The sequence below is a fragment of the Centruroides sculpturatus genome, unplaced genomic scaffold, assembly GCF_000671375.1.
Source record: "Centruroides sculpturatus isolate CEXI.00-Female unplaced genomic scaffold, Cexi_2.0 scaffold1553, whole genome shotgun sequence".
NCBI lineage: Eukaryota > Metazoa > Arthropoda > Arachnida > Scorpiones > Buthidae > Centruroides > Centruroides sculpturatus.
This window is the reverse complement of record NW_019385910.1, coordinates 66,611-84,163: the sequence shown is the minus strand read 5'-3', so window position 1 is coordinate 84,163 and position 17,553 is coordinate 66,611. Positions and strand designations below refer to the sequence as shown.

Below are 17,553 nucleotides of genomic sequence, written 5' to 3'. Positions count from 1 at the left end.
TCTGGTGGATATTCTGACACACACACAGAGCAGACAATTAAAAACATACAAAACGAAATTGTACGAAATTTTTAATTTCTCTAAATGGAATGTTGGCATTGCCAAATCATGAGTACAAATACCATAATGATGTTACACTTTCAGAAAAAAGAGGAATCTACTGGTTGGCTACTCAAAGTTTCCCGTAAAATAAGAATTCCAGACGGAGTAGATGTAATATACACATTACCATATATACAAAAACATTATTTAACATAAAACAAATATGATACAATTTATTTAGCCAGCGGGTTCTTCCATCTTCCGACGCACATGCAACCTACAGAAAAATTTATCAAACAAACTATAGATTCTAGGGTATGGAACCACCGGGCAACAATTAACTTTCCAGTTTTCAACCAGACTTATTTAAAATGACGTATTTACAGTATATATTACAAAAGCCAAAAAGGACTTCCGATTGCCCAGCACACAGACTGTGATCTTACACATTTTTGAGGTCATGATTCGAGTTGTTTAATCCTCAAGTAACCAATACTGTGGGTAGTAATAGTAGAATGGAGAGGTTAACATAATTAAAATATAGTTCTTAATCTTGTCTTGCCTAGAGATCTTACCTCCCAAAAGACAGAAAATACACAATGAGCCAAATTTTTAGGAAGCAACAGAGAAAGTAACCTGAAACTTTGCAGTCTAGCGTGTAGAAAAAAGTATTATATATAGACTTGTAGAGAAGTGTTTTTATGTTCTATGTTAAAGATTGAAAGTGTCTTAAAGAAGTGCTTAATTGTTACTAAACATTCTTCAAATGCTTCCAAAAGTTTATCATAAAGAAATAATTGTCAAACAATAATAATTTAGACAAGTGAATGAGGAAAAGAATCTTGTCTTCCCATGCTACAAATAAGATTGTTTTATATCCAATGCGATTATTATTTATATGCAAATAAAATAAAATCTTGCAACACATCAGTCCTGGCACATAACAACTTTTAACAAAGATCAGAGATTAGAAACAAAAACGGTAACTTGGTGATATGTACATAAAATATATTTTGATTATCGCTTTTGAGCAAATTTGCAGTTTTGTAAACTACGAGATGAGAAAATTATTGCGGGAAGTTTTGTACGCACATACTGTAAATACATAATTTTAAATATAATACAAATTTGCAATCCCGGTTTAAATTTTTTAAGCAGATTTTGCTCTGCGAGTACAGAGTTATGTTGCGCAAATTATGACGCTCCAAAATGACGATAAGTTTGTTAGATATAAAAGCATTTTTGTTTCGTTATATGAAAACTTTTGAAGCGAAATTCTTAGAGAGACAATCTTTAAGCCCGACAATAGCAAAAATAGTTTGAATTCTTTCAAAAGCTCTTACATCAGAGTCTTTGAAAGCTCTTTTGCAAGCAGAAATGCTTGAAGAAACTCTTTAGGAAAGTCCTTTTTTTTTACATCAGAAATTACATGCGATTCCAACGATTTCTGTCAATTTTGGAGCAAAATTCAAAATACCTTGGAAGTTTAAATGGGAAAATTTGATTTTTTTCAAGCATTCTTTAACAATATAGCTTAATTATAATTAACTACATTTCTGTACAATTAACATAAAACATACCATTAATCGGCAAGGTTTCTCAATAATTATTCAAACGCAATTATTAAAAAAAACTAACCTCCAGACAAAATGGGTTCCACAAATATATTAAATTTCTCCGAAACTCCTCTCGCACTCCACTATAATATCAATGGAAGATATGGAGCCTCTTACATTCCTCGATAAAAAAAAACAAGCGGTTACATTTAAAAATAGAATTTAGATTTTGATTTGATAAAACTTTATTATTAATAACAGAGATCTAAAAAAATTCAAAATTAAATGTGTGTACGAAAATTTTGACGAGAGTTCGTAATATATTACAATACCATAATTGCACGATACAACGGCCGACAATGCTACTCTTTTGTATCTACACCTTCCAGAGTCCAGTCTCTCAGGCTATTAGGAGCCAGAAAAGAAAAAGTATAGCTACCCAGAGAAATACTTTGCTTAGAAACTGTTCTTCAGAATATTCAGGACTGCCAGGGGCTAAAAATATTTCAACGTGACTTTTAACGATTGGGTTTAAATAGACAGAGACAGTAAAAGTGTTTCGAGACTTACTGGGAGCAGGTCTTCCGTCGCCGAAGTTGAAAGTAGAAGCAAAAAATCCAAATGGAAAGGCACCAATTCCGAATGACATGTGGAATCCTCCGTCTCCGAATCCAAATCCGGGAAATGATTGCTGAAATAATTCGTTTTTATGCATGTTAATTTCGGATTCAATACACTTAAAATTTATTTTTTCCAAGCAAATTGGACAAAAATACAATTTAACTTTCTGTCAGAGTTTCTTTTTCATTCATAAAATACTCACTCCGGCATTATTTTCTGGCTCTGTCCTCTGTCCAGGAGGTCTCGGCGGAAGTTTATCTCTGAAAATAAAATCTATTTAATTCAATCCAATAACAAAATCAATTTCCTAGACTACAGAAACATGTATGGTCAATGCTAGTATTGCATAGTCAGACCATTTTGCAACACATTTCAGATTATTGAGAAATTATTCCTGTAATTTAACAGTAAGAGAATTTCAGATAGTGTATGGCAATATGTATTTTAAGTTATAGGGTGTAGTGTACATCTCTTAAAATGTGTTCGTATTTACAAGCAGAGGCCAGACGTTCATGTTTCTGATTTGAACGAAACTGGTGAGAACAGATACAAATAGCTCCTTATTCAAGTAATAGGACCCACTTCTCAAGCATTTCTGAAAATGGGCCTCTGAAAATTGAGTGTTTAGCTTAGAAGTCTAAGTTTTCGCTTCTATTTGTGACTGTGATTGTTCAGTGGATAAGACACTAGCCATTGGACCTACAAGAGTAGGTTTGAACCTTTGCATTAGAATAATTTTGTTACATATAAAAAAAAATTTTATTACTTTACCATATCATTAGCATTATTATTACTAATATTATTCCTCACATTTAAATCTTATAATACAAGACATTAAAAAACATGCCATCATTTCCTGTTTAGAAAAATGAAGTCTGTAGATTTAACTCTTGTATGTCATTAAATAAAACATATTTATTTTCAAATATTTTCACTTGTGGTTACATGCTGTCATCATAAGCAAATAAGCTTCATTCGTTACGTAATATGGATGGATACTATTTTCATATCAGACAAGCCTGATATGAAAATAGTGTAGCATTGTTGCAGCATTTTTTTAATTGCTAATGTTATGGACAATTCCTCATGCACTCATGTTTGTTACACTTCAGATATAACAATACCACCATATCTTGAAATAATATGAAAAAATAAAAGTTTTATTTAATGACGTACAAGAGTTAAAGTTGTCTGCAAGCAAAAACAAAGTCTGTGTAGATTTATGTTGCTTTGTAACTTCTTTGCTGGTTTAATAAAAATTTTACAGCATTTTTGATACTTAATGTGCCTGGCAGTTTACGACCAGATATAGAAAGCATATGAGAGATTGATTTAGTCACATCACATGCCATTGCTCGTGTCAAAGTGGTGACGAGTGGCACAGTACGAGAGAAACATTATCTTGGTATGTCAAGCCATGAATGTTTGTACTGCAGAGCATTTATTTCTCTGCTGAGACCTGGGTATGGTGCTCCCATAATGGTAAGATGATGTTGCTAGCTTGCCAGCGCTTGTGCCTTCCTTTCCAGTCTTTTCTTCCAGATAACTTTTATGTTGTTTTTCAAGTCCTTTTATAGTTTAAAGATATTCATATGAGCCAAAATAGCCAGAAAGATTTGGGTTATATTTTACTAGTTGGTGACATGAGCATCAATATATTTCATGTAGACAAGACTACAGTTAACTTCCTATACACATTAAATGCAGAGTTAAATTCCTTAAGAGAATTTTCTTATAAAATACCATACAAATTTGATCAACTTATTCTCAACTGTAAGGCAGTGTTTTCACAGGCTCATCATATGTTATGTTAAATTTGGCCAAGCAAAGGAGGAGTTATTTGTAATTCCTTTCATTGGCCAGATGTGATATAATATAACATAAGCCTGTCTGAACACAGTTTAATATTTCAAAGCTAATTGATAATTAATATATTGTAATCTAGTTCAAAAAGAAACTAAGAAAAAGAAGGAAAGAAAAAGCACTAGTGACTCCTGTTTATAGAAATTCTCATTCTGTGTGTCTGTAACTTAATTCTGTAACAGTGGATGGTGTGGCCAAACAGTTTTCCTGGTTAAGTAGCTTATTTTAAAAGTTTCAAAATGGCAATAACTGGTACAGTTTCACTACATGATAACAGGAAGAAAAAAAAAACATTAATTTTATTTCCTTTAGGTTACTGATTGCTCCGCAAGACATTGTTTCTTACTGATTAATTTTTTTTTATTAACCAAACATTTAACTTTTCTTGATCAAAATGTGTCAAAATTCCAAATAAAAATTTAAAGTTTTGTTACCATTTTAAATTAATGATTATGTATATTCTAGTACAGTACATGGTCACATTAAAGAATGGGTGTTTGGACCTCTTGTTAGAAAAAAATTATTGATTGATTGGTGACCAAATTTGGCATGTGTACTATGGTTTTGATTTTGGGAAAAAAATTTTACTTACAAGAAAGTCTGCCACCAAGGCAAAATTTGCATGGTCGTCCCATTAACATGCATGTTGGGTATGTTTTCTAACAAATTTTGGGTATAAAAAGGAGTTGAAAAACATTCTTTATTGCATGAACACTGCCTGTTCGCATATTACTCATCAAACTTTCATAACGATGAAACAGTGATACCAACTTGGTACACCTATAATTGGAATAAATTACAAACTTCCTTTCTTAACTCACAAAATTTGTTAGAAAACATCAACAATACACTCGTCAAGGGAACAGTAAAACAAAATTTTAAAATGTGATATTTTTTAAACTTTTGTTTCACTGTTCCCTTGATTAGGGTATTGCTGATGTTTTCTAACAAATTTTGAGAGTTAAGAAAGTTACACTTGTTTTCACTGTTCCCTTAAAAATCAAAACCATATACTCAAAATAGTACCAGTACATATACCAATTTGCCAAATAGTTATCTCTACAAATCACCTCAGTAACTTTCATTCTATTCGAGTAATATCTTAAAAACAATGAACATTTTTATAAAACGGCTTGACTGTCCTGCTTCAGGTCAGTTATACAGTCTGTTTCAAAATTATAAACACATCCGAGCTTTCCAAGCATATGATAATGAATCTGCATCTCGTATGTTAATGCTCTCTATCTTTGAGGCTGTCTTATATATTTTTAACATGTCTAAAAATTTAGTTTCTTCTCAAATAAAACACTTTATAATCAGTGCTGCTTGCTCTAATTTAGTTTTGATTCCTGACTCCAAGGCATATATGGATAGCATTGTTGTTTGTTTTTCATATTTGTGTTCTTTACTCCTGCTTCTAAGAGATCTATTTCTGGCTCCAATGTAAATTAAATCCCTGTCAAATCTTTCTTCTTTTACTGGTATGCTATAAACTCCAGAAGCTCTGGTGCTGTCTATGATAGCCTTATCATTTCACAACATTTAATATGTAGTACTGCCCCTTTTGTATGCCAGCTCCTTTCCCCCATTGTATGCAATTTCTTTATATATTGATTTCAACTTCTTGTCATATTCCATCACTATGTTCTTAGACTCAGCTGGGGTATATTTTCTGCCTTGGGGTGGTATCTTGTTGTATATACGATTTTGTGCTAATTGTTCTATAAGTTTTTATCAAGTGCTCATGTACTATTGCTATTCGAAAATGTTAGTCATTTTTAAGATATTACTGGAATAAAATGAAGGCTGCTGAGGTGATTTATATCTATATTTTTCCAGTTTGGATTTGTTTCTCTTTAAGTATTTATCTCTACAGATCGCTCCAAGCAATTACTTTTTATGCTTTTTAAAGATCATCTTTAAGAAAATTGAAACATTCCATCTCTTTAAAATTGGTTTCTACTTAATAGACAAAATATGACATTCTATGGCTAATCCTTTGAAGGAATATCAAAATAGGAATGAATTGTGAATCTACAAATCGCTATTCCCAATTCATTCCAAAAGTACTAAAGATATTATTTTTTTAATGTAGTTAACATAGAAAGGCACATACAGAGAATTGAATGGGACCTTGAAGATGATTTTCAAGGTTCTAGTATACCAGGTGTACCGATTAATAATGCGGATGTTTTCAATAGATGGCATTACCGATATGTTGGCATATCTGATTTGATGTGTATGCCATTTTGTTGAATTGACAACAAGCTTTAAAACTTTATACATCGAATTTTCTGAAGGTGTTATCATCATCATATATTTTTATAATTAAATATGTCGAATTTTGTCCCGAAAAATTTGTGGAAAGTTTTAATTCATTACTTTATTTAGAAGCAAAATGCTGCTGAAAGTTATTGTATACTTCAGGAAGCTTACGGTAAACATGACTCATCTCAAGATACTTATGAATGTTGGTTTAAACATTTTAAATGTGGTGATTTTTATGTGAAAGACAAAGAACGTCCAGATCAACTAAAAAAAGTTTGAAGACCAACAGTTACAAGCATTATTGGATGCATGTCAAACTCAAAAACACCTTGCAGAAAGATTAAGCATTGCTCAGCAAACAATTTCTGATTGTTTACAAGCAACGAAAAAGATTTTAAAAGAAGGAAAATGGGTGCCACATCAAGTGAACAAAAGACAAATGGAAAATCAAAAAGTCTTCAGTAAAACAATGATTCAACAGCATGAATGAATTTTTTTTTTGCATCAAACTGTGGCTGGCGATAAGAAGTGGATTTATTTTGAAAATCCTAAACACACAAAATCATGAGTTGATCCAGTTCAACGACAACATCGACTGCAAGGCCAAACTGCCTCAGAAAGAAGACAATGCTTTGAGTTTGGTGGGAACAGGAAGATGTGGTGCATTATGAGCTTCTAAAACCAGGTAAAACTATTAATACTGATTGTCACTAACAAGAAATAATCAACTTGAACCATGCTTTAATTATAAAATGACCAGAATGGGCCAGAAGACACAGCAAAGTAATTTTGCTTCATGATAACGCACCGTCACACACTTCAAAACCAGTTGAAGACTTGTTAAAAGAACTTGCCTGGGAAGTATTAACCCACCCGCTGTACTCACCAGACCTTGCTCCTTCTGATTTCCACTTGTTCTGATCAATGCACGTGCACTTTCTGAGCAACACTTCTAAACATATGAAGAAATGGAAAATGGGTCTCTGAATGCCTCAAAACAAAAAAAGTTTTATTGGAATGGTATCCACAAATTACCCAAAAGATGGGGGAAATGTGTAGCTAGCAATGGACATTACTTGAATAAAGTACTTTTGATGTTTCTCTTGAAATTATCATGTTTTCTTCGATTAAAAAATCTGCATTATTAATTGATACACCTGGTAGCTTTAATTACTGTTTTAAAACCTGCTGAATTATATTTCTTGTTAAAGCATGAACTGTAAAAACAACTATTTGCATGTATGTGTTTGAAAACAAAAAAAAATAATGCCATGAACTTTTATGAACAATACCTTGGATCTTGTTTAGCACCTCCCCTTCCATACAAAGGTATAACTTTTTCTTTATTTATAGCAGCCTTGCATACTGGACAAACCTGTCTAGTGGGCCTAGTTTCCAGCCACTGATGTAAACACGGCCAACTAAAAATCAAAGGAAATAATTATCATAAATTAACGACAGTACAATAAAACTTGTTTGTATTTTTAAACAGTATCCTGCTATAAAGTAGTCGGGAAAAAAAAAATCCTTATTTATGTTATTTTTTCCTCTATTTTTAGTTTAATTTTAATTCTTAATACTTAAATTTACTGTATGTTCAATTTTATTCTCAATAACTTTCTTAAAAACAGATTTAAATGACACAGTGATAGACAAAGCAGTAAATTTGCACATTGTGATTTATTTCAAGTTAATTCCGTATATTGACCTATATACAGGAAAAAATATCACATTATTAAGCAATCTTTAATTCAAGGATGGTGTTTTGGTCCTTGTCTATTCTACTCAATATTTCACTTTAAACAAAACTGAATGCAAGGCATTTCTTAGAAAGGCAATAAACTTCCGCTCTCTGGATGGAACAGATACGTAAAACTTGGGATTTTTTTTTTTTCTGTCATATTGTTCTACTTTAATTAAGACTTGTCCTTATATGACAATTATAAAAATTGGAAATTATAGAATACTTTCTTATTTTAATAATAAGAAAAGGAATATGAATAATTTGTCGTACATCATTCTATTCTATCAAGTGCACTTTTGTAAGCTAGTCTTATAATTGACCAAAGACATTTAATAAATGGTTTAAGAAGCCATGTTGTTTATTTATACTGAAATGAAATTGAGTTTATTTATTATACATAAATTATTCTTTCAAGAGATTTGTTACTTTCTACTTCTTTGGATTATATTTTTTAATAAACTTTCAATCTGAGTAAACACGCAAAGATTTTATGACATGTGCTATCTAGATCTTGTCAATATCATTACAATGTACAGTGGTGCCTCATATAACATACTTAATCCGTTCCAGGTGCACATCCGTTAAGTGAAAAGTCTGTTATACAAAACGCATTATCCCATAGAAATACATGTTAAAACATATAATTTGTTCCGCAGCATAAAATAACCGTACCATAAAAAAATAAAAATGGAGCAGTCACCAATTATGCCGGGTAGTCAGATGTTGTGAGGAGGTGGAGGAACCACTTTTTTCATACATTCATACAGATAGACATTTTACACATTGCAGCAGGTTTCTTTTTATTGTTTTTTAACCGGAGTCAGATTTAGAGGAGGCTACCAGAGTTTGCAGGGTCTTGTTCCATCCTTTGTTTTTTGGCAACTGGCTTCTTGAAAAACATGTCCAAGATGGCCTGTTTCTCTCTCTTCTTCAACACCTGTTGGAAATGACAGGCAAGGGTGTCATTGTAGAGATCATTGATCCTGTTGACCTCAGCTCTGTTTGGATAATGAGTGTTGGTAAACTCCTGAACCTCTCCCCATTTGACAAGAAAGTTTTTGTCAACTTTCACTCCTTCTGATGATTTCTTGCTTTGTTTCAATTGAAATCACCTGTTTTTTAGAAGCCATGATTTGCACTACACTTGAATAAATGTAAATACCCTGCACTGAGGGTGATGCACTGTACGTAATAAACAAGGGAGCAAGCCGAATCCCAACAGGAGCTCTGTCCTTCAGATATACTAATAATATATTCTAATAATACTAATATATTATAAAAATAGCAGATTGTCATTGGCAACGGCAAAAGAGTGAAAACATCATTAGCACTTGTTTGCAGAAAGTCCGTTGCTCGAGTCACGTAACAGCCAAACAGAAAGTCCGTTGTTCGCAGCATCCGTTATTCGAGGCATAAGTTGTACGAGGCACCACTGTATATTGATAAATATTGGTATTTTATATTCATAATATATCATACATGAAAAATCTGTAGTCAGATAGCCACGAATGGTGCAGTCTTGCAAACCCGAATGAAAACAACATCATGGTTACCAAGAGAAAGACAATTGTTTAATGTAGAGAACTTAGAAAGCCAAACAAACAGTGAAAGGAAACTCTGTAAAAAGACAGAACCTGAATGATGCTGCAAATGAAAAATGACGACGTTGTGTATCGACAGTAACAGAAAACTAACACGTCTTTCGAGTTTCCAAATTATAAAATATAGTAATTCTGTAATTTACTAAAAAATTGTGCATTACAGAATTACCACTCAAAAGTTAAATGTGTTGCTGTAAGCAAAAACAAAGAAAATTGCAAGAATATAACAGTATAATTAATTTTTGAATCTACTGTTTTCAGCTATTTCTTAGACTATCTTTCGGATTCTTTAATTCTCAAAATAACAAATTTTAAAACTTATGAAGTTAAACATAAAGTAGTTTGATAAACTATTTAAGCAGACAATACATATAACAAAATACATTAAATATGTATTAAATACATGCTGTAAATTACCTCTCTTTTGCATATATTTGTCGAGGAACAGGTAAACATATTTAAGCAAAGAATTATGGTGTGTGTTTAGATGATAGAAAGGCAGACATGTTTTCTTCTGCACAGAAATCCGCCCGAATTTGTAATCTATATATGCGTATTTAGTATATATTTAATGTTGTATTTATTGTTTAGGTAAATGATTTCTCAAATTAATTTTTTTATATTCATCTCAAAACTGTTATTCTGAGAATTAAAGAATCCTGAAGATGTTTTATGAAGTAAGCTGAAAGGAAAAAAATTGACTGCCGTCTACAAGTGTACTTTGAAGACCACAAAAATGTCATACTCAGTACTCATGACATTTAATAATATATTAAATGTAAGAAACATTTACAGCATTAACAGCAAACCAATATTTTAATTGCCAATGTTTTTAACTTAACTAACAGGCCCTCGTCATGCTTCAACAACATAGAACATCAGAAATAAAAACTAGAATGGAACAAACATAAGATATAGTGTTAAATGTAATTATAATAAGGAATAAAGAGACAATTATGATGTCAAAGGTAGACATGAATACTTGATGGAACTTCCAAGCGAGGAGGAGAATCCCATTCTCGCCATCGAAATAGAAAATTAAAATTGGAATGGTTAATGCTCTCTGTCATTCCAGATGCACGTTATTAAATGGTGAGGCTTGAAAACTTAGTGAAGATTTGGAAAATTTTGTATCATCTCTCTTACTGACATCTGTGCATTTTCTTTGTCTTTGACCAAACGATCTGGAAGCAATAACAATATAAGCTGTATTTACACTGGAACTTTGTAAGAATGATATAGATACTACTTAATTTCATGTCCAGGAAATTCTCATTGTTATGTAACTGATAACATAAGGAAGAATTATGGCTGATGATAAGAATTATTAATTAAACTTGATGTTCTTAAAGGTTGCATAGTTTATTTTATTTAAACATCAATCATAATAATACTGACCAAATACTCAATAGCAAAACAAGTTTAAGGAGAATTTTGAAATGAAAATCTTGACTATTACTCAGCTTTATTTTACTAAGGATTAATTTCATCAATAAAATTGAAGACTATTATGTTGATTTGCAAGGAAAGACTGCAAGTTGCTACACAGGCCTGGGAGTGCCATTTCCCCTTTGAAAAAGTGAGAAAAGTGAGTTGAAATACAGAATAAGTGAATAAAAAGTGAGTGCAATACAAGTAGCCCTCGGTTTATGCTGGCTCAATTTNCTCTTTTAGATTTCATCAATAAATAGATCAGTATCGAAATGATCGTTCTCCATTTCGGTCAACGTACGTCCACTTTACCCGAAAACGCGCGATCGAATGTACAGTAACATGGCAGCACATATATCTCAAAGCGCTCGGCTGACGCCCGCAAAATGCGCGATCGAATGTACAGTAACATGGCAGCACATATATCTCAAAGCGCTCGGCTGACGCCCGCAAAACACGCGTTTTAACAAAAATCTATCAACGCGCGCTTGGCCAAAAGCGCGCGTTTGAGTGTGTACGCCTATGTAGAACTCTTGGTTATTTAAAACACGCGTTTAAAAACGCCTAGTGTGTACACAGCCTTACTGACTACCTAGTTACGTATAAATACAGACGATAATTTAACAACACTGAGCGGCAGTTGCGATTTTGAGTCCCGCTCGGGCGGAGTATTTTTTTCCATAAAAATCTAGTCCGATAATTCGATAATTCGGCAGATCGTCTGGCTTTAAAACTATTTTTGATTGGTCCCACATCTTCCTAATTTCTAAGCACATAGAAATGATCAAAAAAGTGAGAAAAGTGAGAAAATGACCTGAAAAGTGAGAAAAGTGAGGATACTTCAGAAAAGTGAGTACAAGTGAGAAAAGTGAGCGACTCCGAGGCCTGCTACATGACACTTTTTAATAAAATGGTATTTATCAAGTAGCTCTTGATGCTCTTTATAACTGGGTATAGCCATTCACGTGAATAGGCAATACGCGAGAAAACTCAAAAAAGAAATACATGCGTAGTTTATCAGATGACCTTGAAGCCATTTCAACACTGCCAGCGAGTAACATTTGTCGTCTCTGACTCAGGTTTGTTTTTCCTTGTCACTTTACATATACAGTAAAATAACAGAGGAAATACAAACCCGAGTTAATAGTCAGAGATCACGAGCATTACTTACTAGATTATGCCATAGTCAGCCTAGATATCACCTGATAAACTACATATGTATTTACTTATAAATAGCATTTAATTAAAACACAAATGTAGCAACTCATGTCTTTCTCTTAGTTATAAATAATTTATTAGTTAATTCACATGATATATTGATATACAATTTAAAATATCACAGTGTATCTGCATAAGAATTTCCCATTGAATATTCATAAATCAAGATATTGATGAACAGACACCAAATTATTATCAGCATGGTACCTATTTTTTCATTTTTATTTCCCATAAAATGTAACAGTGCAAATAATTGCATACAGAAGGGAAGAAGCAACTTTGTTGAAAGTTACAATTTTACATCATTGACATGGCTCTAAAAAAGTCTGAGCGGTCTAATGATATTAGAACAAACTCTGTCATCTCTGTCTTGCATGTGGTTATTATGCTAGGGTTGCTTGGATAACCATGGATAAGCAATAAGACTACTACAATTAAAATGTTAATATTTGAAATCAACTGATGTTCCAGAGGACATTCCAGTGTTAATTCTTACTTTTTAATTGAAATTTGTTTCTTTCTATCCTGAGAAAGACCATTTATACAGTACAGTTTTAAAGGTTTTAGTAGTAGTACTGTGGTTTATGACAAGTGCATGGATAAGAAAACAAAACAAGGAGAAATTACTTACAAGGGCTGAAAAGCATCTCAAGAATCCACTTTGTTTTGGAATCATGTTATTTGGTCTGACAAAAGTAAGGTTGAACATGGTGTTAAAACAGTTTAGAGAAAAATAGTGGAAGCATTTAATCAAATGTGTATTGGACCACTCGTGAAATGTGAAGGTGTATGAGCAGCAAAAGAATTGGAAACCTAGTATTATTGATGAGACCACACACACACAAAAAAAAATTACTATTATACGTAAGGGGCTGTCCACACTGGGAAGGAGGGAAAAGATTATAACAAGTTGGACAAAGGAAGGAGAGGAGTTGAGCTTCAGTGAACATCTGTTTATTTCACTAAATTGGATAAAGTTTATGCATTTTACTGTATTTATTTGAAAGTTTGTTGTATGTTTAGTTTCTACTTATGGTATCTATCATTCATAAAGTGATAACACCTTTATCACTTTATGAATGAGGGGTAGAGTTTTGTTGAATGTCCAAAGAGGGGAGGGAGTTAAAGAAACTTGAACAAACTGAGATAAGAGAGGGAGGGGCAGTAAAAATTTCAAGATAAATGCAGACATAATTTATGGATAGCCTTTAATGGAAAACTAGAAGATTTACACAACTTCTTTTGCCCATGTTCTACAAAATTGTACTTATTATTTGATGTTACCATCAAATTATATCCAAAATCCTGCAATTACTTTTCCTATCACATATGATATCAAAGCACACACAAATTTGACATAGCAACGATCATTGGACTTGCACTTATTATGACACAAAACATATTCTCATATATTCTATAAATTATGATAAAACATCTATGAAACTAAAGTAAGTACTCTTACAGAGTTTGTATCCTCACACGAATACTGACATCTCTGAACTTTCTGAGAGTACAGCAACAACCAAATAGAGTCAAGTGCGGTGTATATGTAATTGCTTTTGCTGTCCTCTTAGCATTTGATGTCAAACCTGATACAATTTGATATGATCATAGATAAATGTATTCTCATTTGTTAAAAATATTTAATTTGTCTAAATTACAGCATTTTCCACACAACATTTAAAGGTGTTGTTGAAAAAATTAAACCCTTGCCACTTGATCCAATTAATAATTTGAAATGTATTTAAAGAATTATTTTCAAATTTATCTTTCTATTTATTTCTCCACTATGGATAATCCACAGGCAATGCTTTCCACCTTACGGCCTTGCACAGATAAATGCATTGTAGATGAGTAAAATAATGTAATGGTTTATAAAGCACGTGAAATGAAAGAATCAGTGATACCTCTAAAAACATACCTGTAAACGTTACAGGTACAGAAACTGCTGTCAAGCATGCATGAGATAAATCATTTTAAAATTATTAGCATTTTATCTTAGATGTACACGAAACACAATACAGTATGAAACCTTCATTCAAAGACTAGATTTTACATTTCATATTTGTCTCAATATGACTGTCAAGAATTTTCATTATGTACAGTTTTGGTATCGGTGCCAATGTAATTTTTAATAAAAAAATATTTTGGTTCTCAAACGCGCAACTGGCAGTGCATTACAGATTTATTTTATTACTAACTATTTCAAAGTTTATTACATTATAAACAGTTTGAAGGAATTTTTATCACATTATACACTTAAAGCAACAGTTAAAGAAACTGTACAAATGTTGTACAGTTTCTTTAACTGTTGTAAACTGTCCAAAACTGTATATAATGAAAATTCCTGACACCACCTATACTGTTTTTGACGTCAGATATAACAACTTTCCATAGAAAAATAGTTACAAATGTAAGACCTTCGTCTTTGAATGAAGGTTTCATACTGTATTGTGTTTCGTGTATATCTAAGATAAAATGATGATAATTTGAAAAGGATTGATCTATGCATCCTTTATGGCAGTTTCTGAAGCTGTAAGTTTAAGGTAAGTTTTTGGAAACTTAATTAAACTTAGTTGTAAACTTATACATAAGAAGTGGATGACTAAGTAATGAAGAAATATTTCTACACCATCTTTAAAGATCTGAAATTTTACTTCAATTCAATAAAAACACTACCATTTTTTTTTCTACTATTTTCAGCATCATGAGATATTTAAAACAAAATATTATACTGATAAGACAAGAGCACAAAATAAACATTTCTCCCATTCTCTAAGCTTTGTTTTTATTAAATGTGAATAAAGTTTAATAGAAAAGTATAAGGTAATAGTAAGAAAACATAGGAATTTAAGAAGAAAAAATTTGGCATGTAATTACAGTCGACCCCCCTATAATTACGGTCCCTATAGTTACGATTCCTATAAAACTACGAAAAAATTGCTACCGGTATCCGTAAAAAATAGTAAAAGTTCCCTATAAACACCTCAAACGTCATCGGGAAACCGAACTACTTTCCCGTTGTCCGTAGCGCCACGCTATGGAGAGATTTCTATCGTCTGGACAGTATTATATAAATTATATATAAATTAGGTACTGTACATATAATTATATATTAATTATATATAAATTAGGTACTGTATATATAATTATATATTAACTTATTGTAACTTTGTTATAATTAAATATATAATTTCCGCCGTCTAGCGTGGCGCCACGCTACGGAGATTTTTACGCTAACTATCGTCTGTCAGTATGTAAATTAGGTACCGTAAGTCTAATACAGTACTGTAATTTTATACATTTCTTGTGAAAGAAACATTTCTTATTCAACGGCGATTAAAATTATTTATATTAATGATGTCTCCGAAGTTCTACGAAGTTTTCACAGAAAAATAAGTTGTTAGAAATCGGCCGCTCTTTGCTGAGCTGTTCCGCGACGAAAACAATGTTGAGCAATGGCAATGTCGAATGGTGACACTCGGTAAGTAATCCTACAATTTTTTGTTTATAGCGTAGTTTATACGGATTATTCCCAAAAAATATATACGTATTTTGGAAATGTTGAGTCGGATTAGTCTAGAATCGATTAATTTTATGGAAGAAAATCTTTCAAACAGCCGTAGTCCGTAAACTTGATACGTGTCGGGTTGTGATTGGAAGGATTCGTAAGAAAGCGGATTCCTAGAGAATGGAACGTATCTCTATCTTATAGGGGGGTCGACTGTATTATTAAAGTGGAATTACACATTTTGAGTACTATTCAGTAACCTTATGTCAGTCCAGCAATGTAAAAAAAATGTTCAAATGTTTTTCAGCCTACAGATTTTGTTATACTTTTTCAAGGGTGATGTAAAGTAGCTATAAGAAACTCTTGATATACTGCAACTAATGTTTCCACTCTAGTTACATTAATTCAACAATTTATACTTAATTTTGACCTCCTCATATTATGTTACTTTCAATAAATTGGTTTCAAAGTAAGAATAAACATTGAAACAAACCTGGAATTAGAGTGAAAACATTATTGACAATAGTAGAAGAGGACTGTAAATAACTGACAAGCTGATATAGTAATTATACTAATAAAGTGCTTATTTGAATTAAATAATAGTAAAGTCAGTTATGTTCTTTGTAGCAAGTGGCCAATAAATTGTATCTCAGCACTTAGAAATGCTTATTATGCCAGTGCAATAAATAAATATTGTATGTCTAAGTAAGTCAAAACATGTCTAAGTTCAGTTTGTTTGAACTGAATGGACTGGATCAAACTAAATCTAAATGTTTCCAGAAAGTAATTTAAATAAAACACAATCAATAAATCTAATATCACATTAGGATACATTCTGCTGCTAAGTTATAATTTAGAGAAGAAAATGTTTCGACACTTATTATCATAATTCTTAACACAATAAAACTCCTACCAGAAGAGGTGTCCGCATAGGCTAACGACTGCATCCTTTGCTGTATCTAGACAAATATTGCACTCGAAATTCCCTTCTTGATTACCTCCTGAATTCTGATCTCCACCGGAAGCAGCAGAACCATTTTCTCTTCGTTCTTCGGTACTCGAAGACATTTTCTTAAACCTGAATATTGAAAAGAAAACCTTTTGAGTTTCATACTTTTAACATGAAATTTATTGATATAAGATATTATGATAATTAAAATTTCACAAATAAATACTTTATTTAATGATAGTAATGTATATCTTGTATATAAAGTTACAGCACTGAATTTTCTGGCTTTTACTGTATACTTTCAATTTTGCTGGATGTGTTCCAAAAGGAATTTTTCACAGATTAGCTAATCTAATATTAGAAAGAGGACGAGAAGAGGGTGAAGAGGCCAACAAAGAACAGAATGGTTAAATAGAATTTGGGACAAATATTGCATGTAATGAACAGCTCTTATCTTAGAGAAGTCACATTCTCAACTAACGTGCCTTGATGGGACTCCAATAACATTTTCAAGGTCATTACTTTTTAACAAGCGAAGGTAACATAAAAGTTCTAATGACAAAGTTAAGAGCCTCATTTAATTAGTCTAAAGAAGAGTCATAAAAGGAAAATCTCTTTTACTTCTCGTAAATTTAAGGCTGCAAATTATGCAGCACAAATTGTATTTATTCAAATCCAGAAAATTGTGCTCTTTAACTGTCATTGAAACTTTTATGTTACTGCCCATTTATTAAAAAGTTATGATGTGA

The 17,553-nt window shown here is 32.0% G+C and overlaps 1 protein-coding gene across 4 annotated transcripts; it reads right to left on the bottom strand.

The window, feature by feature from the left end:
• Window positions 1-55: 55 nt before the first annotated feature.
• LOC111612528 (E3 ubiquitin-protein ligase RNF185-like) lies at window positions 56-16,953 on the bottom strand. Of its 4 annotated transcripts, XR_002754621.1 has the most exons (7): window positions 16,769-16,953; window positions 7,643-7,771; window positions 2,422-2,479; window positions 2,169-2,289; window positions 1,931-2,093; window positions 1,681-1,779; window positions 56-319 (listed from the first exon to the last, which is right to left on the bottom strand). XR_002754621.1 is itself a non-coding variant. In XM_023353761.1 (5 exons), exons 1-5 carry the CDS (start codon window positions 16,921-16,923, stop codon window positions 1,999-2,001), a joined length of 558 nt encoding a protein of 185 aa, XP_023209529.1. In that variant the 5' UTR covers window positions 16,924-16,953; the 3' UTR covers window positions 56-1,998. The 4 variants fall into 4 exon arrangements, 1 of the variants encoding a protein (XP_023209529.1); XR_002754620.1 differs by having other exon boundaries at window positions 1,681-2,093; XR_002754619.1 differs by having other exon boundaries at window positions 56-1,779.
• Window positions 16,954-17,553: the final 600 nt, after the last annotated feature.

Coding starts and splice junctions, on each gene's coding strand:
- LOC111612528 (XM_023353761.1), bottom strand. CDS start 16,923: ATGTCTTCGAGTACCGAAGAACGAAGAGAAAATGGTTCTGCTGCTTCC. Junction 7,772..16,768: donor CTATGCGGACACCTCTTCTG/GTAGGAGTTTTA, acceptor TTTGATTTTTAG/TTGGCCGTGTTTACATCAGT. Junction 2,480..7,642: donor GGTGCTAAACAAGATCCAAG/GTATTGTTCATA, acceptor TTTTATTTTCAG/AGATAAACTTCCGCCGAGAC.